The 26,655-nt window shown below is 36.8% G+C and overlaps 2 protein-coding genes across 19 annotated transcripts in view; one reads left to right on the forward strand and one right to left on the reverse strand.

The window, feature by feature from the left end:
* Positions 1-16,690, forward strand: part of rut (adenylate cyclase rutabaga) — a 218,580-nt gene extending 201,890 nt beyond the window's left edge. For 6 of the 15 annotated variants that reach the window (XM_076409058.1, XM_076409067.1, XM_076409066.1 and 3 more), the window contains 12 exons: positions 4,669-4,854; positions 6,453-6,731; positions 6,792-7,063; positions 7,112-7,367; positions 9,147-9,528; positions 10,360-10,665; positions 10,725-12,597; positions 13,201-13,327; positions 13,409-13,426; positions 13,491-13,609; positions 13,667-13,809; positions 14,396-16,690. In XM_076409058.1, coding sequence (XP_076265173.1) covers positions 4,669-4,854; positions 6,453-6,731; positions 6,792-7,063; positions 7,112-7,367; positions 9,147-9,528; positions 10,360-10,665; positions 10,725-12,597; positions 13,201-13,327; positions 13,409-13,426; positions 13,491-13,609; positions 13,667-13,809; positions 14,396-14,730 — 4,296 coding nt within the window. In that variant the 3' untranslated portion in view covers positions 14,731-16,690. The remainder of the gene's footprint in view (positions 1-4,668; positions 4,855-6,452; positions 6,732-6,791; positions 7,064-7,111; positions 7,368-9,146; positions 9,529-10,359; positions 10,666-10,724; positions 12,598-13,200; positions 13,328-13,408; positions 13,427-13,490; positions 13,610-13,666; positions 13,810-14,395) is intronic. The other 9 variants (XM_076409069.1, XM_076409065.1, XM_076409071.1 and 6 more) reach the window with 8 other exon arrangements.
* Positions 16,691-17,021: 331 nt separating this feature from the next.
* LOC143200074 (tumor protein p63-regulated gene 1 protein) lies at positions 17,022-26,304 on the reverse strand. Of its 4 annotated transcripts, none has more exons than XM_076410339.1 (6): positions 25,763-26,304; positions 23,380-23,599; positions 22,240-22,416; positions 22,039-22,146; positions 20,465-20,598; positions 17,022-20,414 (listed from the first exon to the last, which is right to left on the reverse strand). In XM_076410339.1, exons 1-6 carry the CDS (start codon positions 25,980-25,982, stop codon positions 20,206-20,208), a joined length of 1,068 nt encoding a protein of 355 aa, XP_076266454.1. In that variant the 5' UTR covers positions 25,983-26,304; the 3' UTR covers positions 17,022-20,205. The 4 variants fall into 4 exon arrangements, with proteins under 4 accessions (XP_076266454.1, XP_076266456.1, XP_076266455.1 ...); XM_076410341.1 differs by lacking the exon at positions 25,763-26,304 and adding an exon at positions 23,652-23,844; XM_076410340.1 differs by lacking the exon at positions 22,039-22,146 and having other exon boundaries at positions 25,763-26,134.
* Between the last annotated feature and the right edge of the window lie 351 nt (positions 26,305-26,655).

Here is a 26,655-nt window from a genome sequence, read left to right on the forward strand (position 1 = left end):
ATTCAGTCATCGAAACAGAATATGTAAAGTTTTCTTTTTAATTTCCGCTACACACTCGGCAACGATACGTAACTATTTATAATTTCGCACAAACTGCTATAATAAATTATGTATTAAACTCGATCGTAAATAATAATGAATAACAGTGACCCAAATCACTAAATTTATTATTGGTATGTACTCTAATTTAAATTTATGTACGGTTTTTGTCGTCGAATAATAATAAAGTTTCAATGAGCCTTATAATGAACGACCGACCCATACAGAGTTCAACATTTTCCCATGAAATAGTCAGTTATTCGAAATGGATATCAAAGATAACAGTATCAACATTGTAGTTAATGTTCGAAGTCAGAAACTACGTTAATTATCCAATAGATATCTCCAACAGTTAGATAAAGTTAATTAGATTAATTGAGAACATTTTTTTAACTTATTTTCTGGATTGTTTAGGTCTGAAATTTCCAATATTACTAATAGCAAGGTTGATCTATTCATGAAAATGGGAAATATCATTGTAAATAACTGTTAAACAACCTGTATAACTGAAGGACCAAATGAATTTCAAGACTTATCAGATGATTCAGCTCAAGTTCTCAAGGAAGTTTCAAAAAGTTTAGCAATTAATGAATATCAGCAGTTCACGTTTCAACATCGTGGTCTCATTCCCTGCCAGGCAAACAAAGAGTTTTATGTCTCCTAATTATAACTTGCTCAGATCGATGCGGCACGGCTTGGCTAGAATACGGCTAAGAAATTCTGAAGAATTGCGAATAAAGATCGTTTATTGGATCATTGTAAAACCATCAACATCGTTCTTTCAATATGATGTCGCCATGTTAGCAAAAAGATGGGAAGTGGACACATTATCGGAATATTTTTATATAGTCAGTATTAATATTATTATGTAGAATACTTATATACTAGTTGGCTTCAATAACACCCTATATACACCTGGTTATTGTCAGGATTCTCTTTAAAGTTTCTGTACAGCAACTAATCTGGTTTATTTCAAATTAGTTTGATATTTATCCTTTTAACGGAATAGTGCTGAAGAACTATCCTATAATTTAATTTAAAATTAAATTACTTTTGCTCGGGTTCCCCGCTCGATGCAGCGGACTACTCCACTTTTTCTGGAATGTTATGGAGTAGTTTTAAGCCTTTAATTTTGCACTGAGAGTTCGTAAAGTTCACCGATACGATCTAGTAACCGGCTTTTAATTTCGCCAACATTTTATCTATTAGACAACATTTAATTTAGGTTAATCCTAGGGAAAAGGGTATTAAACTGGACGTAATCACAATATATACTCGTTGAAAGAGGTATTTTCAGTGTTTTTTGACCTTATTGGCATTTTCATAATTTTTCAGGATATGATATACCGATGTTGTTACCACATCATCAAAGTTCGACCATATTAGTTATTGTGAATATGTATATTCTTAATAATCATTGACAATTCTTCATAAAATATTGTTTATGTTTGTTTTTTATTAGTAAAAAATTCAGATATATTGCTTTAAACAGTCACAAGGAATGGAGATTAAGAGTGCGAAAAGGCAAAATTCGTACTTCATAGAGAATCTCAGATATAATTTCCATCCCAGTTGAGTCTAATTGTTGAATATCTTCGAATTCGCATAAGAATTTGAATTTGCGGCGTTGCCATTTCTTGTATATTCCGTGTATTTGAAGAACATTATATAAATATAATTTTGCTTGAATTCACGAATTAACCAAGTTAAAAAATGTTGGTACAATTTTCATATTTAACCTTTTACAAACATATTTAATTTTAAAATAATTTTGAAAGGAATAAGTATTTTTTGTTTTAAACAATGTGTAAAATAACAGATATTTATTTATCAACAAATAATATTCTCTTCTACAAGAAGAAATAAACTATTAACAACAAATTTATTTACCTTACTTACAAAACAATATAATACTTAAGCTATCTTATTGCAAAATTATATAATATAATAATAAATACAATATAATCGGGATAATATTATAAGATAACTCGGAATAAACAATTTAAGTGATACTGGAGTTCTTACCAGTGCTAGATTTCTGTTCATAAATGATTTGAAAGAATAACAAGAGTGAGCAAATTAATTGTATGGTTTAAAAGATGAAACTGTTGTTAAGAAATTAATTCTCTATATATCAACTCTGCATAATAAACTTGAACATTATTTACGTCGAACTGAATGAAAAATACCCATAATAACCATTCTACTTCCCTATTTAATTGTCACCGCCATCGATCTCACTCAAACCAATTAACTATGCGTGAAGACTGGATATTTAGTTTCCACCATGTCAGTCCTATCTGACCTAATCGATGTCTGGACATGACAACCGAACAAATAATCTCAACCTCGCGCTTGGATTTCTTTCTGCTGTCCCAAATGATTTATAAATATCTCTATCGATAACACTGGTCAGTTCTGACAACTGTTCCGAAAGATAAATCGTGTTTATAGGAACGATAGCTGTCGGAAAAATAAGACATAATTTCGGCTTACAAATAGTGGGATTTTGTTTTTATCCTCGATATATTACGTAACTTATATTAACGGTAACAAAATAGAGGAATATAGACGCTGTAAAATATTTTAGTTTAATTTCGTAGATGCTTGGACACTTATTACACCGTAGGAAATAGATATCAGTCACGTGGGTCAAAACCCGGCCAGTAAAGCCGGTGGTCTAATACTGTAATGCTGTATTTAGCTAGAAACTTCCAATTTGGTTAATTTTTCCTTGTAATTTTACATTACATCTCACGGTAAGTAAAAGTTACAGCGCGGGAAATTCAAAAAGTCGCTTACTTATCAAATTGTCAAACATTTAAATGCAGTATAGCCAAAATAAACGCTTTCATACACTTTATCTCATCTTGGTCTTATAAAGATGTCAGTGGCAACACTGTTATATGTTTTTTCACCATGAAATTTCAAAATTCATTTCAAAATTTTTAAACGAAGAAGTAATGGGAATTAACTATACATATAGTAATAACTTACTAACCTTATATTTGATCTTAATATTGATATTGTAAGAATAGTACAAATTATATTAAAACGGTATTAATAGTGATAAGAAGTCCGTACAAAAAATTCTAAGTGATTTGGTAGTTATATCCAAGATTTCTGACAATTACCGGATATACCGGAAAGTCATTACATGTATGCAATGTTATAATTTGACACATATGTCATTTTACTCTACTGATATCAATCTTCAAAACTATACATGTCTTAAATTTTGCGAAAGTAACATCGTCATATATTTGTACCTCTTTGAAAACGTCAAGTTTCGTGCCTGAAAACGTGCATTTGCGTGATTGATTGATGTGCAATGGTGATTTCGAGATGCAAGACAAAGAACGTTCTTGTAGACCAAAAGAGTTTGAAGATGCGAATATGTAAGAGTTGTGTGATGAGAGTTAAATGGGGCCCAAGAAATGATTAGCGACTGATTACGAGCAATGGGGAAAATCCAATAGATGGGATGATAGGTGTCACATCAATTGAATGACATACAAATGAGAAACCGAAAAATCGTCTGCGAAATGCTGCTTCTAAGATATGATCGGAGGTCATTACTGCATCGAATAGTGACGGGTGATGATGAAAAGTGGAACAATTAATAGGGATCGCTATCGTCAACAAATACACAAATTGAGACCCATGCAATGTTCGAAAAACGTTCAGAATAGGCCCAAAAATACGATAAAGCGGTTTTACAGCAAGATAGCGCGCCGATTCATAAAACAAAACCGATCAAGGAAGCATCCGCCGTACTTCCTGAACCTTGCTCCGTCCGACTTTAAACTTTTCGCATCAATGGGACACGCGCTTGCAGAGCAGCACTCCGTCAATTTGGAAGAAGTTAGAAAATGGCTCGATGAATGGTTTTGCTCCAAGGACCAATAGTTTTTTTGGGATGACATCCATAAATTACCTGAAAGATGGGCAAGATATATAGAACCAAATGGCCAATATTTTGAATAAATAAACATTTCTATTTTCTTGAAAATTATGTAGTTTTTTTTTTCAAAAAAATCCGTTAACGACTTTCTAATACACCTGGTACACTTGTGTAATCATAGGAAGTTCGTACAAAATTTGCAAAATGAATCGGTAGTAATATCCAAGATTTCTGACAATTATATCACACTCGCATCATAGAAATTCTGTTTTAAAAATAATCAAGCATGCCTTGACATAAAATAGACACCGGTCTCTCGACACTTAGTGTAGAACAATCGAAAACTAACATTCACCAGACGAAATCGTCGAAGTAAATCTTCGAAGCCGTAGTGATTTTTTTGTTCACTAACCCACGCAGAGCGTGAAGAAAACAAGAGACTGCTTTGTGCTTTCGTTTGTTTTTCCGCTTTTTTCCGTTCTCGTCTCTAACATGCGACGATTCGTAATTCACACATACGACTTTTTCTGGCTTTAATCCGACGACACCACCCTCGGCCTGATACGGAACCCTCTGGTTCCTTTCAAAACGAAGAAATTGGTGACGATGATGATGATGATGGCGATATCCGGCCGCGGATGGTGTCGCCGTTTCCACGATATCGATTCCTCTTCGATCCCATGCCGACGTCAGTTATGCGAATTTAACGGTTGATAACTTTGTAGAATAAGGTAACTGAAAAGTTCAAGCGACCGTTTAAAAAAAGACATTCGAGCGTCTACCATCAGCCGTCCAACCGGGTGAACAAATACCTGGCGCAGGCCATCGAGGCGCGCAGCGTGGACCGAGAGAAGTCCACCCACGTCAGCCTGTTGTCGCTGTGTTTCAAGGACAAACACAAGGAAAGTCAGGTAACGTCCCCTTTATATTTTAAATCGAATATTATAGCAACACTTTAGCACACTACACATTTTTTCCATTACAGCTCTTAATAGAAAGTAGTAATGTCTCCCAGTAAAGTTTCATGAATCGAATATTACACCACGCGACAAAACTTTAGCACACCCCTGGTGCTAAAGTTATCCGCGTGTTTAATCTTATGCAAGCCAAAGAAGTTCTCGGAATGGTCTCAAAATCTCGGCAACTTACAGAAGTCATTCTCTACCCGCCATGTTCACCAGGCATTGCCCCCTCCGACTGTCACTTGTCCCAATGAATGATACCCTCAATCATAGCTGACTATGAACAATATTTAAATATATAACATAAATCGTACCGGTTTCTACGAATAACGTGTCAAAGTACAGTCTTGACGATTTGGTGGATGCACAAAAACTCCCATCGTAAGCACTTTTTTAGGAATCTCCAAGGAACATTATTCTTTCATTACTTCCATTAAATATTGTTTTGGAAAAATTCGTCACCCATATAACAGTTTAACTTTTCATCACATATAACAATTCAATCAACATCTGCGTTTGCTTGTTTCTTATCGATCAAAAATACCTCAATTATAATGCATAACATTGTTTTCATACTCCCGACTAAATAATGTTATTTGTGTTTTCACTTTTTAATTAAGACGCTGACTTATTAGATCATCAGAAGATATTGTAAGGACTCCTTTGTGATTTTTAATTAAGTTTAAATGTGCCTTCTGTTGATTTCAGTAATTTTTGTACTAATTTCATTCTTTAAAATAAAAAAAAACCTAAAGTAAGTTTTTGAATAATCAGAACGTGGATTACTTTTTGGCACATTCAATATAACATTCTATTAGGTCCTGGAAAAAGTGTGATAGTATTCTATGCGATTTAATAGCTTATATTTTAAATCATACTGATTAAAATGTAGACCCATCTTCAACCATACCAGTTTCGTTTAAATTCTAATTCATGAATAAACAAAGATTATAAAACTTAATTAATGCAACTAAACTAAACCATGTCCAGGATATTTGGAAGATGGGTCATTAGTTTACAAAGTGTTATAATGTACCAATTAAAAATACTATTGAAAAATACTACTAAATATAAGCATGCTCACTGAACACTTAAAACCCTATAAATCTACCTAATAATGAAAGGGACTAAAGCAGGTCTGCCACAAATCCTGGGCATATTGAAACCACTAATAGAAAATATTACCACTGCTACATTGGCTGATAACCAAGGAGCAGAAACACGAAACTAACTATATAAAAATCCAAATCCAGCCTTAGAGAAAAAGTCCTAAGTCTGGTTAATACATCAGATACCACAGGAACAATTATTTCATTAAACATTTTTTCATTGAGGAAGTCAAGAGATTTGCAACAAATCGTAAAATCACTGAAAGGCTCTTGGATAACATTGCATTTAATTAACTAGGACAGGGATTAAAACAGTTTAAAAAGGTAAAATTGTCCCAGTGTCACAATAAAAAACTTGCCTCATCATAATCCACACGACACTTTTTCCTAGAGACATCAATGATAAAACGCCATAATATATCATAATTGATGTTTCAGTATCACGAAGATCTGGACGTTGGATATAGCTCAACGTTGGTCTGCGCTTTGGTACTCTTGGTTCTGCTCGGTACACTTCAAGCCACTGTACTTCCCAGAACTATCATTTTGTTATTGCTGTTCCTAGTCGCCTTCATATGGATCTCGGCTGTTCTCATACTACTTTTGGCGGTACGACTTAGATGGATACTGTGGGACATATCCCACAGTTTCGTACTAAGACTGGCCATCACTGTTTTTACCATTGTTCTGATATACACCGTAGCTCAAGTGAATGTGGTAAGTTTCAACGATGGAGATCATTTTCCCGACCGAAACTCATTGGGGTTTTTATTTCAGTTTACCTGTAGGTCCGAGGAACCCTGCATCTCGCACAGTACGCAGAACATCACACTGGACACGGGACTACCGATGGAGCGAGATCACAGGGCATGCCCGCTACCCCAGTACATAGTTTTGTCTTGTGCTTTAGGCTATTTGGCCGTGGCGATATTCTTGAGACTCCCCATATTACTTAAAGCCTCGCTGCTGATCATCATGTCCACCGTTTACATTCTCCTCATCGAACTGTCGCACATCGAGCTGTTCAACTGTTACGACAGCCGAGTTGGGTAAGGCCCGCAAAAAACAGAAGACGGCGTCGCGAGAACCGAAATCAGTGACCCTCTTTACAGGTCCGTTATTCCAGCGCACGTACTTAGCGTGGTCGAAGTACTGATGTTTGTGTTGGCGGTACTGCTTCACGGGAGACAGGTGGAGTGGACGGCGAGACTGGATTTTCTCTGGCAGGTGCAGGCCAACGAGGAAAAACGCGACATGGACGCCCTGCAACACTCCAACAAGCGGATCTTGTTCAATCTGTTACCCGCTCACGTAGCCACCCACTTCCTGGACAATCAATTTCGAAATAATATGGTAAGACTGCCGGGATTGTTTCCAGGGAATGGTTAAATAACCAGAGATGCCAGATATAACAAGACTAATTTCCTTTCTTTTAGTAATCTGTTAAAGTACACATCGGAATGTTGTTTTCTACAAGTTATTGTATGTTGTTATGATACACTAGAAGCAATGCATACTATACTAAATACTAAAATTACTAAAATTCCAAAATCATCAATTACCCAAAGGAGATTTGGTAGAACTCTATTAAACAGTACTGCATTGTTATGATTCAAATTTTATCCTTCAAAAAGTTTTTAAACCCATTCTCTAATAATAAAGCAAATATACGAAACGATAGTACGGATTAAAATAATTTTTTGGTTAATTTAATTGCTATAAATGAGACTTAAGTTCACCATCATTCCGTACCTAATCACTTATGATTAGGTACGGAATTAATACACCACTTATGGCCTTGGAACAAAAGAGAAACTTTATTTTGAGATCTGGTAATTTATACCCACTCGATACAAGTCACAGCGCCCTCTATTAACTTTCCTTTCTCTTTTCTATACTGGCACTTGTATCGAGACAGGTCATATATTTAACACATAGCCCTGAATTAAAAGAAAAAGTTAAGCAGTGGTATAAACCAAGTATGTAGACTGTAAACAGACAGACAGAAACGTTAGGTGCCAGTAGTTATTATTCATTATTTGCTTCTCATCGAAGATCGGATAGTTTAGCCTACACTACCTAAATGAAAATCTCAGAGATAACATGCATGCTAAGACTCATCATCCAGACATATTTCCAATCCTATTTTATTTTAATATAGTTCAATGTATCATTTATATAATTTTTCTCAAAAAATAGTGTAACAAATTTTTTCTAATATCTGTAATACAATATGGGTGATAAATGATAAGAATATCTAAAGGCACAACATATATTTTCAGTGTGTCAGAATAACAAGGAATGCAGATTAACTAATATTTCTTACTGTTTATTATTAGAATGTTAGAAAGCAATAAAAGTACTAAACTTAACACTAATTAAAACACTTAACACCAAACACTAGAAATATGAATACAATGACTAGATAGTTAAACACTAATTTATTTTAATTAAAAAAGTGACATAAAAAACGACCAAAACGTGACAAATTTTGATAAACTTCGATACACAATAACTTTTCAACCACTGTACCAATTCCGATGTCACGTCGCTGCAATCTGTACTAGCTAAATTTATAATGGACAATTTATTGTTTTATCGACACAAAAACAGACAGGAAATAAAGGTAAAGCCAATGTTATAATAATAGAGGGAAAAATTAAAGAAAGATTTTTTAATTTGACAAACATATATGTGATATTACGTTATTATTATTTTATACGTATTACGTATCACTGGTTCCTTGTTTGTGAATATGTAGTTGCCTATCTATCGTGAAATGCAAATTAACGCCAACTATCTATCGGAAAAGACATCAAGATATCTTTCAAAATACCATAAACATTTTTAACTGAAAAAAAAACTTTTTGCTTCTATTTTATTGGCCTTAATAGAGAATATACATTCACCGCAAAGGTACGTGATCTCTAAACACTTCTCAGGTTATTTAGCCATGCATCCATTTATGTTTTGTTGATGTGCGGGCAACATTTATTATTTTTGTTTAATAGATGTCATTTTTGTTTGATTAACGACTCGTTTCCGTTCGACAATGTTCCGTGAGTACTAGATGTTGTTAGATGTTGGCTGCACCCAAGCGTAAAAGATAAAGTTATGGACATTCTCTTACAGAATACTCTATCACAGGAACTATATCACCAGAGTTACTCGAGAGTGGGCGTGGTGTTCGCTTCGATCACGAACTACCACGAGTTCTACACGGAACTGGACGGTAACAATCAGGGGGTGGAGTGTCTGCGGCTGCTGAACGAGATCATAGCCGACTTCGACGACCTGCTCAGCGAGGAACGGTTCAAGGCTATCGACAAGATCAAGACGGTCGGTTCGACGTACATGGCGGCGGTGGGCCTGATGCCGGACCTGCGGATACTGGACGACGACGAGACGACCGCCGGCCTTCATCTGGGCACGCTGGTGGAGTTCGTGTTCGCAATGAGGGAGCGGTTGTTGAATATCAACGAGAATTCTTACAATAACTTTATGCTTCGAGTTGGTAAGTTGGTATTACGGGTTGCCTCGCTTTATCTACCGAGTCTAACTCGGTCTCATCTTTCATGGTCTATGAAATGTAAATACTAAGTGTATGACTTGATTTTTACATGATTATCCACTAAGGTGAGCTACATTGGCAAGAAATAATAGTCAGGCTTATTAGTTACGAACATTATTAGATGTAGCACTCCATAGTTATCCTATAACCATTTTTCAGATGTTCATAATAAAGCATCGCTTTCATACGTCTTCAGGTATCCAAGAAAACAACAGGGCATAAAAAGAGAAAAATGTCTAATGTATCATTTTCATCATCCCTTGCTAATTTCCATAAAAAGTTTTTTTTTATTGCTGGAACGTCAGTGAAAGACACAAAATTAAGTTGAGCTTAATTATGTACTTGTGAAATTTATCTTCCAAATTTTTAGAATATTTCCCATTTGCTACAGACGCTTATGAAATAGCTGTTTAGACGTTACTAGCTGAGCTTCAAGCTATTGTTGCTGTGAATCTTCATCCGGTCAAACTTGCAATTACGTATCTTCTTCGAATTTTCCAAGCTACCCAAGCATGTCTAAAACGTTTGTACCAATAACTACATATATTCATAGGCCACAGAGACACTTAAATAGGAAACCTTTACCCATCATAATCACTAAACGTTACCTTGTTCGATTATCAGTTGTCCCGATAAGTAAAGAAAATCTCTTAAAATAAAATTCAAGTTCTTATATTAGCAAATAAGAATATTAACGTTTTTCCACAGAAACATCCTTTCAAGAATCGTTAGAGAATATGATTCACAGATTTAAAAGTACTATCTATGTTTCAGGTATAAATATAGGGCCGGTAGTGGCAGGAGTCATAGGAGCCAGGAAACCCCAATACGACATCTGGGGAAACACCGTAAACGTCGCCAGCCGAATGGACTCGACGGGCTTACCCAATCACACTCAAGTCACCGAGGAGGTGTACCAAGTACTTAAAAGCCACCCGTACGAGTTCCAGTGCCGCGGCAAGGTGAAGGTGAAGGGCAAGGGCGACATGACGACGTATTTTCTGATCGACAGAAAACAACCGGGTACTCTACGAGTGGAGGAACTAAACAATATCAGGTCCAACACGAACAATACCAATAGTAAGCTAACGAACGATAACATATTCTCGCCCGGTACCACAACACGACTTCCTTTTTAGATATAAATAACATGTACGGCGGGGTGGCGACTCCGCTGGCATTACTGCACGGCGACAGCTCCAGGCCGAAGCACGTGCAACTCCAGAACCGTCAGAGTTCGCGCGACGAAACCTTCAACAGCTCGAGGAATGCGATGCGGCTGCCGCCGCTGCGGGAAGCGCCCCACCGAGACCACAGCATCGGGGCGTGTGAGAACGAACCCCTGCTGCCCGGCGCGACGGGAAAGAGCAACGGCAGGAACGGCAGTAAGAAGGGAGTCGTCCCGGAGGACAACCTGCCGCCTCCGCCCCTGCCGCCGCACAAGGGCCCGTTCCAGACGAACAACAACCGGCAACCGCCCGCTCCCGATATGAGGTACAACCCGCCGTGGCCTCGACCGCAACAACCCTACGTATCAATCAACCCAGCCGCGGTAGATAACATTAAACCCTACCTAAAACCGCTTCCCAAACCGCCCGGGAAAGAGTCGCCAAACAGGCATCAGAGGAAGCTCCAGAACCCTAGTCCTTCGCCCCATCAGATGGTCCATTCCAGTCCCCCCGCGGCTAGTCAGAGGATTTTGAGCGTGATACACCAGAGGGCTACACCGGAAAAGACTCCGGAACTGTTAAGGGCGAAGATACAGCCAAGACATAACAGTCCTCTTCACGCGAGGAAGAGTCCCCATCACCATCGGCACAGTCCCTTGCAGAGACACTACTCCGACGAGAGTCTGGGGGGGCTGTACAGTTCAGCCGGCGCAGCACAACGCATTCACTCGTCAGCCGACGAGATCAGCTCGTTGAATCACTCGCCCAGCATCAGCAGCTCTGACGAGAGCTACAGTCGAACGACAGACGCGGACGCGTCCCCCTGCGTCAGTCCGCCCTTACCCACCGACACCCAACAGTTCCTATTCCCGTCGGACATCCAGGTCAATCCGCTGTCTTCTCCCGAGGTCTCGCCCAGAGCCTCCCTAGACTATATCCCGCCGAACTGCTCCCTGCGGAACAACTCCACCGACCGGGGCAACTCGAAACGAAACAACCTGCCTCCCAGCGCGGTGCTAGCAATTGCCGCCACCTGCAACACGGTGGATTCCTCGATAGTTACCAGTCCTCCCTGTCTAGACGGCGAGGACAGTTACCGGGGCGAAAGTTGCACTAGTTTCGAGTTCGTGGGCCGCTCCAACAAGCCCAAGACCCCGTCACTCCTGCGGACCACCAGCGCAAACGGGGGCAACGCCACCTCGAACAAGGCGCTGTTCAAACAGCGCAGCTTGGATAACAAGCGGGTGAGGAACGATAGCGACTCGATTTTAGAGTGCAATAAACTGGCGGCGAACTGTAAGAGGTCGCCCAGTTTCAAGGAGGCCGAGGAGATCAGGGAAATGCTCAAGGAGGACGATAACAAGACGACGGCGAGCAGCGACCGAAGTTTCAAGAAGGACGGGTGCTGCCAGACGGACAAGAAGGACCTGAGAAAACTGCGAATGTCCCCGCTGACGTTCCGAGATAAGATATCGCCGAACATGAAGGTGACGAACCTAGAGCAGTGCGATAATAACATGGGGCCGTTCGAGCGGGAGATCCAGAAACTGCTCGACGAACAGAACCTCCTGCAGAACATACCGCCCAAGCTCGAAAACCAACAAAACAAAGACCTGGCCCTGGAGCCGCTCGTCAGGTACGCCCCCAACAATAATAATCACCAGGTGGGGCTGGCGGCCATTCAAGCGCTAGCTCTCGGTTTGCGGGTGAACCCCACCGGCAGTGTTACCCTTCAGTGCATGTCCCCCACGCGAGCAAGCAGCAAAGAGAGCTCCCTTAAGAGGGGCGCGTCGCCAGGACCGTCCGAGTCAAATAAACAACCCAAAGTTTCGCCTCTAGACAGGTATTTCCTATTAGCAATCAACAGGCAAACACTAACACCACATGGTTATGGGTTATGTTTTAGTTGTAGTAACATACAGAGTAGTAATAACGATTTTGTTCTATTAATAACACTCTTATAGGTCTAGGTATGTACGAATTATCTTTCAAACCAAAAAAAAACTAAACATTTCCCTTGTCCTTATAGTCTGTTTCTTAACATTTTCCACTTTATCTCTTCTTTCTTCAACTATTAAAATAAAGTTAATAAAACATACATCTCAAATTAATAAGTTTAGGTATAAATATCAATATTTTAACCTGGACTCTGTATGGAACTAAATCATCATAGATGATTGGCTTTAACACACTGGTCCATGCTGCTTGCTCACTAACCAATACGCTTACAAATTTACTTTTTTTTATTAAAAAAAGAAAGCATGTGCATGACTATATATATATATATATATATATATATATATATATATATATGATATATATATATTGATATATATATATATATATATATATATATATATATCAATAACATTTAATAGCAGCTTATGCCTTTATAAATATCAACCCTGTTGATTCAGAAACATATCACTTACTAATATAATTTAAGGACTCCCAAACCTGCCGAAGAACCTGACGTAGACTGTGATATGCTTGAAGTCCACAAGAGGGACGACGACACAGACATAGAGAGTTTCGAGAGGGACGAGAAGCGAATGGAAGAAGAAGCCGCTCAGGTGAGACATTATTCTGATCCCAATCACAATTACTATGACCCAGTTTCTAATAACGCTACTTTTAATTCATATCGCATGCAGAGATTGAACAGGGAACTGGTAAATATTACCCGGCGGACTCTGCCCGTAACCGTTTGCTCATCGGGCGCGTTGTATGTTGCAGGAGGCCGAGGTTAAAAGACTGCTGGAGGAGAAGATACAGGAGAAGCTCAAGAACTTAGATACGGTAACGCCGCAGGAGGTGCAAATGACTCCCGCGGTTGCTCCCGTGCCGGAAGGAAGGTATGCAAACCGGGATGCGTCACATACAGTCTCAGAACCGTTGTTTGATATTTGCAGCGTGTCCGAGTGGTCGGAGGACGAGGACGGCGGCGCCTCGGAGCCGTTGCTCAACGACAGGGAAAGTACAGGGTATACGACCGACGATCCAGCTTTGGAGAATATCTCGATGATTAACGAGGCGGGATTGACTGATGCAGAAGGTAGAGATAAACTATATATTGAAATATGTACAGTATGTTAAAAGAACGTAGAATGGACTTAATTTATAAAAATAGATAATTTTTTTTGCAAAAATTGCAGCCACTGGGTTTAACAAAAACTATCAAAAAGAATTTAGCACTAATAAATAATGAAACACAATGCATTATTTAATTACATATTTTAGTTGCTATGCTCTTGAAGCTCCCCATATAGACAGTTCTTCATCAACATTATTGGAATGACCATCTTCTATAGCAGTTTATTTTACTTTCCTTTACTGTTTTGCAGTCGCCATGTTTATCCACTAATAGTTTTTGTGATGGCTTCAAGTAATTATAATACATGTCTGTTGGAGTTACCTTTCATTCTTCCTGAATATTTAACGAATAGTAGAAAAGTCGTAACGGCTTGGTAAGAGTTTTAACAGCTCTTCTTCACAATTTTCTTGACTTTTCGTCAGGAGAACTTACTATGATTCAAGTTCTACGAGTATAAGGTCTGTTTTCGCTCATCTCTGCCACTAAACGTTCTAAAATATGTCTCAATATTCAATCGAATGTTATAATTAACATAAAAATTATATAGGTGCTTTGAGCGACGTGAACTCGGCATACAATGATCACAACCACGAGGGCGACATGGACGACAACACCAGCATGTCCTCGAGGGCCTCGTCGCGCATCTTCGACTCCGACGCGATGATGTCCCTGGACTCGCTCAGCGCCCTCTACGACTCGGAGTACGACAACTGTTACAGGACGGACGACGATCTGAACGCCGTGCCCGACCTGGACCGCCTGAACTATTTCTCAGTGCCAGTAAGTGATGTGCACCTAGCGAACATTCGATCGATGAGCGAGAGCATCACCAGGAACTTCGGACAGCCTCGTAGCGAAACCGATCCCGACAGTGATATTTAAGGTTATGTCTTGGTAACTTTCGCGGTGGTAGATTGGATCTTGGGAGGGTGGAGGCGCGAATTGTATCGGAATTTGAGTGAAAACAATGTGATGTTAATTTATAGCGTGTATCTCTATTACTGTCTGGTTATATCCACCCTGAATAATAAAAACACCTTACTCTCTGACCATATAGACAAACAACATAATACCAAGCCTACTTTGATTTAATCAAATATAAATAACAAACCATTTGATACAACCAGACAGTTTTAATTTTATTACTCCACTGGTGTTTCAAGATTTATGCATTAAGCACTTCATTTGTCGTGTTTTAATGTCGTTTTTCTTTCCATCAAGAACATTAAAATCTAGTGGACTTAAATATAAAAAACAAATTTAAAATTTTATCTGTATATCAGTGTCCTGGTATATAAATTAACTATTAGCCCGAATATACCATCCAAAATAACATCAGAAATACTCCCGAGACACATACAAGGTGTTTTGGATGGATATTTTACATGATCTACCATCCTGTGCACAAAAAAATTGAACGTTGGTCTTGTAATGAAGCGGACAAGTCGGGTATGAGCAAAAACAATGGAAATTATCTAGACCACCGAATCAATTGTATCCAAAGAACATTCACAAGCGTAAAGGAATTCCTCCACTTAAGAATTAATTCTTCCAAGACTTAAACGTGCCTGTAATATAGTTTATTTAAGTTTGATTTCATTCACCTTTTGAATGTACGTTAACATTTTTATATAGTTCTGTAGATATTATGTTTTTGGTGCTTAATAATGTTAAAACATGTACTGAAGTTTGTGATTCTACTCGTACTTTATTGTTAGGCAGCTGACTAACATTTTTTTTTTCGAATTATCTGACGAGACGGCGTTGGTTAGAAGGAAAAAGCCAAAGAAGCAATTTAACTTACGTTCTGTCCCTCCTAACATTCGTTGTTATTTTGTGCCTTTAATTCTTTATATAGCGTTACTTTGTTAGTTTTTTTGTGTATAGTTAGTTGAAGAAAGGGATCTATTACATTATTTTATAAATGATATACAGATTATTTTTTATATTACCGTTTATTTTTCAGCTGTAAATTTTTTGTACTCTGATATTAAGTGCAATAATATATTTGTTTTTAATAATACGACCAGTACATAAGAGAAACTCTTCATTCATGCTATCAGCGGATAGGATTATTTTTTCAGCATTTCATGTAATAAACTTCGCATATATCGTTTGTTTTTTCTTGTCGGAATTAGTTACGCGATACGTCACACATTTTTATTTATGTTCAGACAAAATATGTATAGTTCTTGTAGTTGTTTATGTTAAAGTTTATATACTTATGGGAAAACTGAATTGTTGATAGTACTATAATCTGAATTTAGTTTACCAATGTATTCGTTCTTTCTCTGGTTGATATTTCTTGTACACGTTTACTGCAATGTTATTATATTTGATACTGTTTCGAGAAAATGGACTGTGGACGTGTCATATGTAACCCTTAAGTATATGGCATGGAAAAAACAAGACCATCAATCTAGTTGGTTTAAATATGGAATATATACGATATATTTTATATGTGCCAAACTTCTTATAAATCAAAATAAATATTATCTAATACGCTCTCGCATATACTTAAGTACCTACATATAAAGAGAAGGTCCTCAAAATTTGTTTATGTTTCTTTACGAGTGTATTAACATTTTCTATGGCCACACCATTATAATAAAAATTTACTGGTGATAGTACATGTATAACTGTAAATATAGTGATTTAAATTTTGAAAAATTCTTGATATGTAGATGTTTGTTTTCTCAGAGATATTATAAAAATTAAATTGTTCTGTTGTACTTTTTTAAGTCAATTTTTTTCATCCTAACGTGAAATTACAAATTGTAACTGTTATATTATTTATTGAGTGCTTATGAAGAAAAGTAACAAATTACATAATCAAAATATATAGTTGCCTTTTATTTATTCCAGTCATTTGTTTAAGCATCGGTGTCAAATGGTTTGACACCTAATAAACTTTAAGGTGTATTTAATAATAAAAATAGTACTATTATCAATTTTATATTACAATAGTACTTTAAAACAATAACTATGATGTGTATGAATAATTAAAATATTTTAAATGCAACATTGTTCTGTCACTTTAAAATATCCTACAATTTGAAAAACGTATAACAAAGCCTGCTTTGATCTTGATCCATATTGTAGTAAGGCTTCTAAAACATTAGTTTCTATATAAACAAAGATTATTTTAGGTATTTCAATGAAACACATATAACGACATTACCGACAGCACATTTATTTATAAATGTTTACAAAAAAATAACTTACAATCAAAAACAACTATAAAAAATATAGTTTTTGTGGCGCGTGGTGTTTTCGTTACGTGTTTACAAAACATTTGCCCGAATCTTAACAAATTTATATCAGTTAATTAAAGGGAGAACAAGCAATACAATTTTATGGTGTGTAGAAGATGTGGGTGAAGAGGTTGAAGATTTGACTATATCCTGTAGTTATTCACTCACACTAACTCTGATAATGATGGACTGTTATTATTAGATATGTTTGTGGTTCTTCCTGTTACCATGAATAAATATACATGTAAATAAAGGAAATATTGTCACCAAATTTTAACACCTAATTCGTTACTTACAGATAATATATATAGGATATATTTAGTGCCGACATTGTTGGCACACCAAGTTTACTTTCTAACACTCTCATTATTATTATTATTATTATTAAGCATTAACAAATAATTTGAATTTATATAATAAATGTGTAGAATGATTAATTTTTATTCACTCGATTGGCTTTAAAAATCTCTTACTTTTCTTAATAAAAATATGTGATATAAAAATTGCTATATAAGCATCGAACATTCACCAGTTCTATTAGATTTGCTTGATGGGAAACCACTATTATCACTGCCTCTAAATATCAAAATAGATCTTATCGTTTCAACGCTTCCTACGATGTAGTGGAGGCGAACTGTTTTTTTTTGCCTAAAAAAAATCAGTGCCGACTGTGATATACAGATAGGTAAAATTGTTCATCCAGGAATACATTTTTAGATCACCCTGTATATATAATAAGAATCGGTACACGTTACTCGCTAACCTACACATAAAATAGATAGCTGCATTACAGATGATGCACGTCTGATATATATGTATTATATAGGCCACACCAAATATATACATCATAAAACATTAATTTACTTACGTTAAAGCGCATCTGCGGAATACGAATGAGACTGAGCCAGTTCCAATGCCTACCAAGAACGGTGGTTTTGAGTTTTTTCAATAAGCGTAGCGTGTCATTCGTTGGTAGGGCATTGTATCGATGCGTCTTTCAACAGGGACGAGGGTGTTATGACGGTTGAAGCGGAAAAATGTGGGAACGATAAACGATCAGTCTTATTGTGTTTATATTTCTTCGATGACCGGTGAAGATGGTGTAGTAGTAAATAAAGAAACTTGTCGGCGCGGAAAGGATAATGATGATAGAGTGTCCAGCAGTTGAGTTTAGATGACGGGCATTGTGGGGGAAAGGGGGACATTAAGCCTGAGTTTTAAATACAAGTTTATGAGCATGTTATGAATCTAGATAACCGTCTCATGCTCTTAACAGGAAATGCATTTTTGCGTGTTGCCTTTGATTTAGCAGAAAATATTAAATTTAATAAGTTTAATAAATAAAGAGAAGTGAATGGTTGGAAAAGATTGTTTCTGCGGTTTCAGGAAAGGAAATCCAGATGTGGCACTAAGAACTCCTGAGCCAACAAGCTTAATCGGATCATTCTGTACCGCCTGTGTTTATTTTCGCTAGCAAGCAAATGGATAAGAATGGCCGGTTTATGATCGGTACATCGCCAGAAAGCATTGCTATTACCTTCGAAAGCGGTTGTATAGATACGGAGATATTTCTCCAGTGACCGCAACATTTTATGAATCCTGTCCATCCGTCTCAAGCTCATCCTGTTCTATTAACATTAGATGGACATAATAACCACAAAGACGTGAATGTTATTGAATAGGGTATCTTCATCCGTTAGACCATGTGTTTTCAAGCCTTTCAAACTGATGCTGTGTTTATGTCTCAACAAGTGCATCATAAATGCGTCCCTGTGAGTCCTCATGCACGACTCACAGATTATGACATTGCTGAAATGGCATAACCTTTAACAAATCTGCTGTTATCTGATTAAAGATAGCCCAAAGTGATTTCCGTTGCACTAATATGCATTCCTCTAATCTAGATGTGTTTTCAGACCTAGACTTTTTAAGTTCTGCCTTAACTGATATATCAATCGAAAGTAGATCTAGCCAGTCAACAATCCTGATCCTGTGGCATTTGAAAATACATCGGGAGCTTCAAGCGTTCTATCTGTGTTGTTTTCTGCTATCCGGCTTCATGAAGCAGTACTAATCGCGAGCGTAGAACTATATATTATAGCCTATTCAAAGTTTTTTTGTACATACGTCATCAAGATGTTTAATGTATTGCCTGCAACAATTTGTAAATTCGTTTTAGAATCAGACAATATTTTCCTTCTCATTTTATCATAGTTAAAAAGAGACACAATGCTGTCTAATTAGTTCGAACGTGTAAATGAATGGGCCTGTTAAAGTCGTCCGGTTGTCAGACGTATGCAAAATTCTTGAAAGCAATAGTGATAAGAGGTTATAACTCTAACCTATAAACTATTGTGGCTGTATAATTAACTGTAGTTTTTAGATATACTATAATGTTAAAATAAAGTGTATTTGATAAAATTTTTGTTCAATTTAGATATTTTATTTAGATTAGAATTTTGTTGTATGTCAAAGCCAAACTGAACTAAAACTCAGAGTTGATGCGGCAACATTTCGACATTTTAACGTCACAAATTTAGATGACGTATGTACAAAATAACTTTAAATAGACTATGCAATTGTGATGTGTGTATTTGAAGTGGTTTTAATGGTATTTCGTCAATATTTTCGTTCAAGTTCCATTACTTTATAATGATTAAATATAATGTTCATTATTTTGTTGTAGTTTTCGTTGTGTTTTTCTTAATAAAATAATCATATTGTCAAAAACAAAATTTTGGTCTGGACTACCCCCCTTTCCCCTACCATTTACCTATGTTTGACAAATCAATAAAACCAAATGAACTCGAGTTTGTTTTGTTTCAACACTCGTTCGAATAACGTCCGAACTGACATCACCAGCCCAATAATAGTCGTCGCTTCCGTGATATAAGCGGTCTAATCAATGATATGTCTCGGTTCAAATTCGTTTTGGGAACGGTGTCGCGACCATATCTCGTCTCATTCGCGTTCGGCCACGGCGTACAAAAAACGGAACCACAGTAAATATATATATGTATATTCATTTCATATAAATTCCTAGGAATCCCTTTTAATTGACCAAATAAATATCACATTTAGATTTTAAAGAGGTAAGAACCGTTCAGAAACTAAACTTGCCCCTGACCTTGAAGAAGCCAAGGTCGTGACGGTTGTGGATGATCGCGCCGAAGCCCACGTAGTTCTCCAGCAGCACGTTGGAGTGCAGGATGCGCGACTCGTAGTTCTTGCCGATGTCTATGATTGTCTTGCAGAAGTGCTCGATGAAGTACTCCAGGTCGTACAACCTCCTCAGGTTCTCATCCGTGCAATCTGAAACCGGGGATTATAATCCCGGTTGGGGGCGATAAAAAAATTCGTACCTTTATGGAAGTACAGCGGGTGATACGTGAACGTCCAAATGGGAAGATCCTCCGTGAAAGGGTTCCACTTAGACGCCAACTTGATCGGTCTCCCTTGTCCGAACAGTATCCGTATTCCCTTCATGTTGCGATCTCTGAAATGTAGACGTCAATATTGTTCCCAGATTACATTTAAAGCAACACGTTTGTATTTTATCGACGAAAGCGATAGCACAATCCATATAAAGTGCAACAATTTTCACTTGAATCGCATAAACTGTCTGTGTTTATACAATTTTATAAATATCATTGCAATGTTTTAACGTTACACTCTATTTGTCAGGATATTAAGTGTCAAAATTTGAAATAACCTCAAAATAACATAGTTACGCAGGAATCTATAGTGGTGGCTCTTTCTGGAGAATCCTAACCGGTATTCGGTCAACTTCGGCAGTTTCCGCCTGATTTTGCGACGTTGCCATTTACAAGCAATCGAGAGATTTGGACTTATTAGATGGCATTAAGATTGGACACGAAACATTTAAGTTTAGCTCGCTTGAAGATTTTCAAGGTTGAAGGTTCTACCACTACCACTTCTACATTTGAGTGTAATGGATGAGGAAATTGTAAAAATGTATGAAAGGGTCTCACCTCTCGTGAGTCATGAAAATCAGATAAAAATAAATTGTAACTAAACTAGCTGCTAAAATTCCAATGGATGCTATATTGGATGAAACCCGAGCTAATTTAAGTAGTGGAAATTTGAAAAAACTGTATTTATTGGCTCAAAAATTTGCATAATATTATAGAAGTATGGGTAAATGAGGTCAATACAGGGGTGTTATTATATGAGCCACAATCTTTCTCGATACCTACCCTATTTTAATCAATTCCTCGATACCTACCCTATTTTAAGGGAAAAAGAATGTATGTTAATCATAATAAACGAAGGACGAAAGATAAATGGATGCTTGTGTCTTTGTATATTGATAAATAAATTATATTTACCTTATATGTTATTTTATTTTTTGTTTATTCTTAAAATTAAAAATTAAAGGTAAGATAAAAGATTAAAAACTTAGACCTAATAAATACACTTTACATAATAGACCGTAAACTTCTCAACCCTGTCTCAACAGATACTGTGAATTCAACATAATTTATTCTATTTATTATACACGTATAATTTTCAACATCTGGCAACGTCGCAAATTCAAATCTTTGTCTGTGTGCCAGGATTCTCCGGAATTAGACTCTTACGGAATCTAGTAGATGGCGTACTTGCTCGAAGCAATAAAAGAAATACAAATTCATGGCATTTTTCTAAATAAATCAGTTTTGGAAAAAGCCAGGGAACACTACGGAAGCTCTATCTAGTTACTACATGCTGTCACTCATTTTAAAAGCACAATATACGTCAAAATTAATCAAATAAGTGCGGTTACGATTTAATTTATTCTCTAAAAAAACGAAGCCGCAAATATAATCACACAATTCGCTAAACGGTCCTTAGCCCTCTATCAACCAGCAAAAATATCGCCGTCAAACAGCGATAAGCTCTACGCAAGCCGTACAATAATCGTTACTGGATATACCTAGTGGGGGATGAAAATGATTGAAATTGTTGATTGTCGTTAGATGACATTTTGAAAAAGCAATTTTCCAGCATGCTCGAAATCCCATCAGCTAATCCGTTTATTTTTCTGTGTGTAAAGAAAAAAAAGTTATTAAACCATAAGGCGGCTAATCTAAAATCGTCGGGATATTCTCAACAACACGCGTGGGACATTACTTACGGTATCAGGGAACCGTTCGGATAGACCAGGTCGCCGATTATGATGGCTTCGATGTCCTCGAGGGGAAGTTTCTTGTAGCTCAGCCTCTTCAAGGCGATGAAGTCATACTTGACGACCAGAAGAATTTTTGGAGTCAGCAATATAAGTCTCTCCTTATCTGTATCCCAGTGATTGATTCTACAACAATAGGATACATGACTATTTTTGAAAAACTACTTTATGACAATTCTACATATTTATTTGAACAGAAATTATTATTTACTATTTTTATTTACCCAAATTTTATAAGGTCCATCATCAAATATATATATAATTTAAACTTTTTTTGTGTTGAAGTAAATAACACTATTAATAACGTTTGAGCTTGGGCCTCGTTTAACTTGTTTGTTGTGCATATAATACATAAGTCCCATAAAAGCATAAAATGAATATTTTGGTAACTCTGTCAAATACATCTGCATCTGTATCTTCAAATCATCAACATAAAAAATTTTCAGGTTTGCCATCGAAAGAAGTTTGATTTTTCTTAACAAAAAATAAAGCACTGAATTTCAATAATACTATTCTCGCAGTTCCCAAATGGCCATAATGCTTATTTCCTACTCTTTAGAGTTATTACCTACAGTTATTAATTTTCTTGCCATGTGTTATATTGATAGCATTTTTACTTGATATTCAATACTACCCCACATTTCATGGAAATTTTGTCTGAAAATACTCACTCCCATCAATTCTATAAAGGTTCTAATATTCTTCTTAAAATTATTATTTCAGTTACGGTCACAGAGTAAAGTCATTACCATTCAGGTAAAATACATGATAAATAATCCAAATAAAATCGAAGCGCGCTAAAAAATTCAAATGTTAGATCGCGTAAATAATTAGGTTAGGAAACGCTACTGACAGCCGTTTAATTTAAATGGCAAAATATTTTACAGTAGTGAAAACAATTTTTTTCCAAGTTATTAGTATTAGTATAGGCAACTATATATATTAATAATTTTCAAATATAAAAAGGGGTCCAAACATAGGCAACCAGAAATATCAATTGTTTTGAAATGTTTTAGAATGTGGTATTTTAAGCGCTTACAAGTCATTTATGAATATATCCATATATGAATTAAATCAGAATAAACTCACTGAGTAAGTAAAAATGATCCCAGTACTGGTCCTTCGGATTCCATGTCCAGGAATTCTTCGGCGCACTCGGTGGCCGCCCTCTCGGCGACACCATCCCGATACGTGAAGAACTTCTTCACGTCTTGGTCCACGTTGATCCGGGGTTGAATGGTCTGGATGATCGGCTTCTCCTGGACCGGAGAAGCTTCCTTCGGTTTCGAGCTCCACAGGGTCTCCGTAACTGAAAACGTCGTCCAAAATTATTATCGGTCCTAGACACTGAAACGTCTCACCTAAGCTGGTATATGTTGGGAAAATGAAACCCGTATGAATGGACATAACATCGTCGAGAAATAACGCGTCCGAAGTATTCGGTTAGGAACTGCTGGTGGTGTTTTAGATATGAGTGCAGATGTCGATGCGCTTTTTATCAAATACAAACAATATTCGTAGTTAAATTGATATACTCCGGATAGGTAGGCATATCGGCGCTGGAATAGTGATATATATTTTTTAATATCATTGCTATCTCATCAATATCAATAAACAAAAACGAACGACAAACAAGAAGCGACGTGCGTCCTTGGAAAAACAATTGACGTCGTCAAATCGGTAAACATCGAAACCGAACGTATTTTAGATGTTTATAGAACTTTGGATTAATATTTTATTAAGTATTAGTACAAGATAACAAAGACCCCCTAAGTGTACCAATATTTTATTTTATTGTATGATCAACAGAGTCATCTATTGACGGTCGTTTTAATGACAAACTACATACATACAATACTACATATTACACATCATTATCTGTCAAATTTGTGATTGTTGTTTAGAATTTTAGATACTTTTACCAGCTTTTAGTGACTTGTCGTGTTGGCCTCAATCATTTAAAGCTGATAATTATGATTAAAATATCAATCCGTGAAGCAACAGTTATTATTGAGTATATACCCAGTTCAGACGTGTAAAAAATATAAGTACTGGTTAGAAGTTGATGAATCTGATGAACTCAGAGCTCCCAGAAAAAAAATAAAGAAGCTCTCAAAAAATAATTATGTGACCTCCCTAAAATACTAAAATATTTTATATTATTTGCCAAAAAGAAAATCCCCCCGACGGTAATAAACTAACTATATAATAAAGTTACACCCGTAAATTAGAGAAACTTAATTAAAAAACGAATGGTTTTAGAAGACGCTGAACACAGAGGACGCCCAAAAGAGGTTATTATTGACAAAAACATTAAAACAACCACAAAATGATTTTGAATGGCCGTAAATTGAAATTGAATGAAATAGCAGACACTCTAAAGATATCAACTGAACGCGTACATCATGTCATTCACGAATATTTGGGTATGAGAAAGCTCTGTCCAAAGTGGGTGCTGCGCGAACTCACTTTTGACCAAAAATAACGACGAGTTGATGATTCGGAGCAGTGTTTGAAGATGATCAAGCGCAATAAACCCGAGTTTTTGCGTTGATATGTAACAATGGATGAAACATGTCTCCATCATTTCACTCCGAACTCCAATCTACAATCATCCGAGTAGACTGCACACAATGAACCCACTTCAAAGCGTGGGAAAACGCAACAGTCGGCTGGTCTGTATTTTGGGATGCGCATGGAATACTTTTCATTGACTACCTTGAAAAAGGAAGGACCATCAACAGCGACTATTACATAGCGTTACTGGACCGTTTGATGGACGGAATCGCCGAAAAACGGCCGCATTTGAAAAAAAAGAAAGTGCTGCTTCACCAAAACAATAAACCGTGTCACAAATCAGTGAAAACGATGGCAAAAATCCATGAATTAGGCTTTAAATTGCGTCCCATCCACCGTATTCTTCAGATCTGACCCCCAGCGACTATTTCATGTTCTCAGATCTCAAAAGAATGCTCGCTGGGAAGAAATTTTCGTCGAATGAAGAGGTGATCGCCGAAACTCAGGCCCATTTTGAAGTAAAGGACAAATCGTACTACAAAAATGGTATCAAAAGTTGGAGGGTCGCTGTAATCAGTGTATCCCTTGTTACCCTTGAAGGGTATTATGTTGAATAAAAAAAAAAACAATTTTGCCAAAAAATATGTTTTACTATGGTAGGCCGGGGACTTTTCAATTGTCCTGTTACACCTTAAATTTTTTATTAGGAGCCACCACTGCCTCATTTGTTGGTTTCATACCAATAACAAATGCAATTGATTGTACAAATAACAACACGACATACCTTATTTAAAAAAAATCGATATTATTAACAAAAAAACAAAATTAAATTCATAAGTATTAAAAAATGGTGGATTCGCCTTTTGAGTGCCAGTTGACAGCCATATATAAATAAAAATTCGCCCAGTAACGAAATTAAAGAACTAAAAAGACACTACATAAACTAGGAGCTTACTTTTATTGGATATCGACGTTAAGGGCAAGGGCAACCCGCCCCAATAGCAACTGGTGTTGCTGCTGGTGCTGTCCGTTTTGCTGAAACCGCCTTTATTTTCGCGGTAACTTTCCCTCAGACCTGATGAGCCTGCAGACTGTTGCTCGCCGCTCTTGTTTATGCGCAACGTACCACCACGAAATTCTTCGGGCAGTTCCTCGTCGAGAGACATCTCTATCATGCTCTGTTCTCGACAGGTTCGCCACGGACACGTCTCCCGTTCCGTTTGAGATCGACCGCCGATCGGTTTTCAGTTAGGCAAAGGCGTTTTTCGAGCGCCCGATCTGACCTCGGCCTGGGAACGTCTTCAATAACAGAAAACAGCTGTACATTGATTTTTCCAGATGTCAGGCTCTCCCTTTCAATGTCACATTTGTCTCATTTTTGTGCGGCTACAAATATTTGCCACAAACAGCACGGCAAGCTTTCCAAAATTACCAATAATTGGTATTTTGTTAATATTAATCCATGGTAAAATAATCTCACTAAAACATCATGTATATTTGGTTGCCTTTACATCAACCTTTGACATTGAAACGTACTTAGTAAGAATCAACTTAGTAAAAATGATTCAAAATTTTCATTAAATACAAAGATGCCACAATATCTAGTAGTTTGACTACATAATATTCAAAAAAACTTTAACACATATGTTTTAAAAATACGTTGTTTTGAATTAGCCTGTTTATTTGGTTGCCTGACGCCTAACTTAATAAATACATTATATTAACAGTGAAATTATTTATTAATATTAAAAGCCACTTAACTAGTTTAATAGTATGAATCTTATTCTTAAGAGATAATATGATCGATCTGACAAGACCTTTTCTGTCGTATATACATATAACATATAA

The sequence above is a fragment of the Rhynchophorus ferrugineus genome, unplaced genomic scaffold, assembly GCF_030347505.1.
Source record: "Rhynchophorus ferrugineus isolate W39M unplaced genomic scaffold, kcgeb_rfMv2 rfM7, whole genome shotgun sequence".
Classification (NCBI taxonomy): domain Eukaryota; kingdom Metazoa; phylum Arthropoda; class Insecta; order Coleoptera; family Curculionidae; genus Rhynchophorus; species Rhynchophorus ferrugineus.

Bases quoted from the DNA above. Each gene is read 5' to 3' on its own strand.
- LOC143200074 (XM_076410339.1), bottom strand. From the start codon at position 25,982: ATGATAGAGATGTCTCTCGACGAGGAACTGCCCGAAGAATTTCGTGGT. The intron at 23,600-25,762 runs GTAAGCTCCTAG...CGACGTTTTCAG, and splicing joins AACGTCGATATCCAATAAAA to TTACGGAGACCCTGTGGAGC. The intron at 20,599-22,038 runs GTATATCCAGTA...TCTACATTTCAG, and splicing joins TCATTTTCATCCCCCACTAG to AGATCGCAACATGAAGGGAA.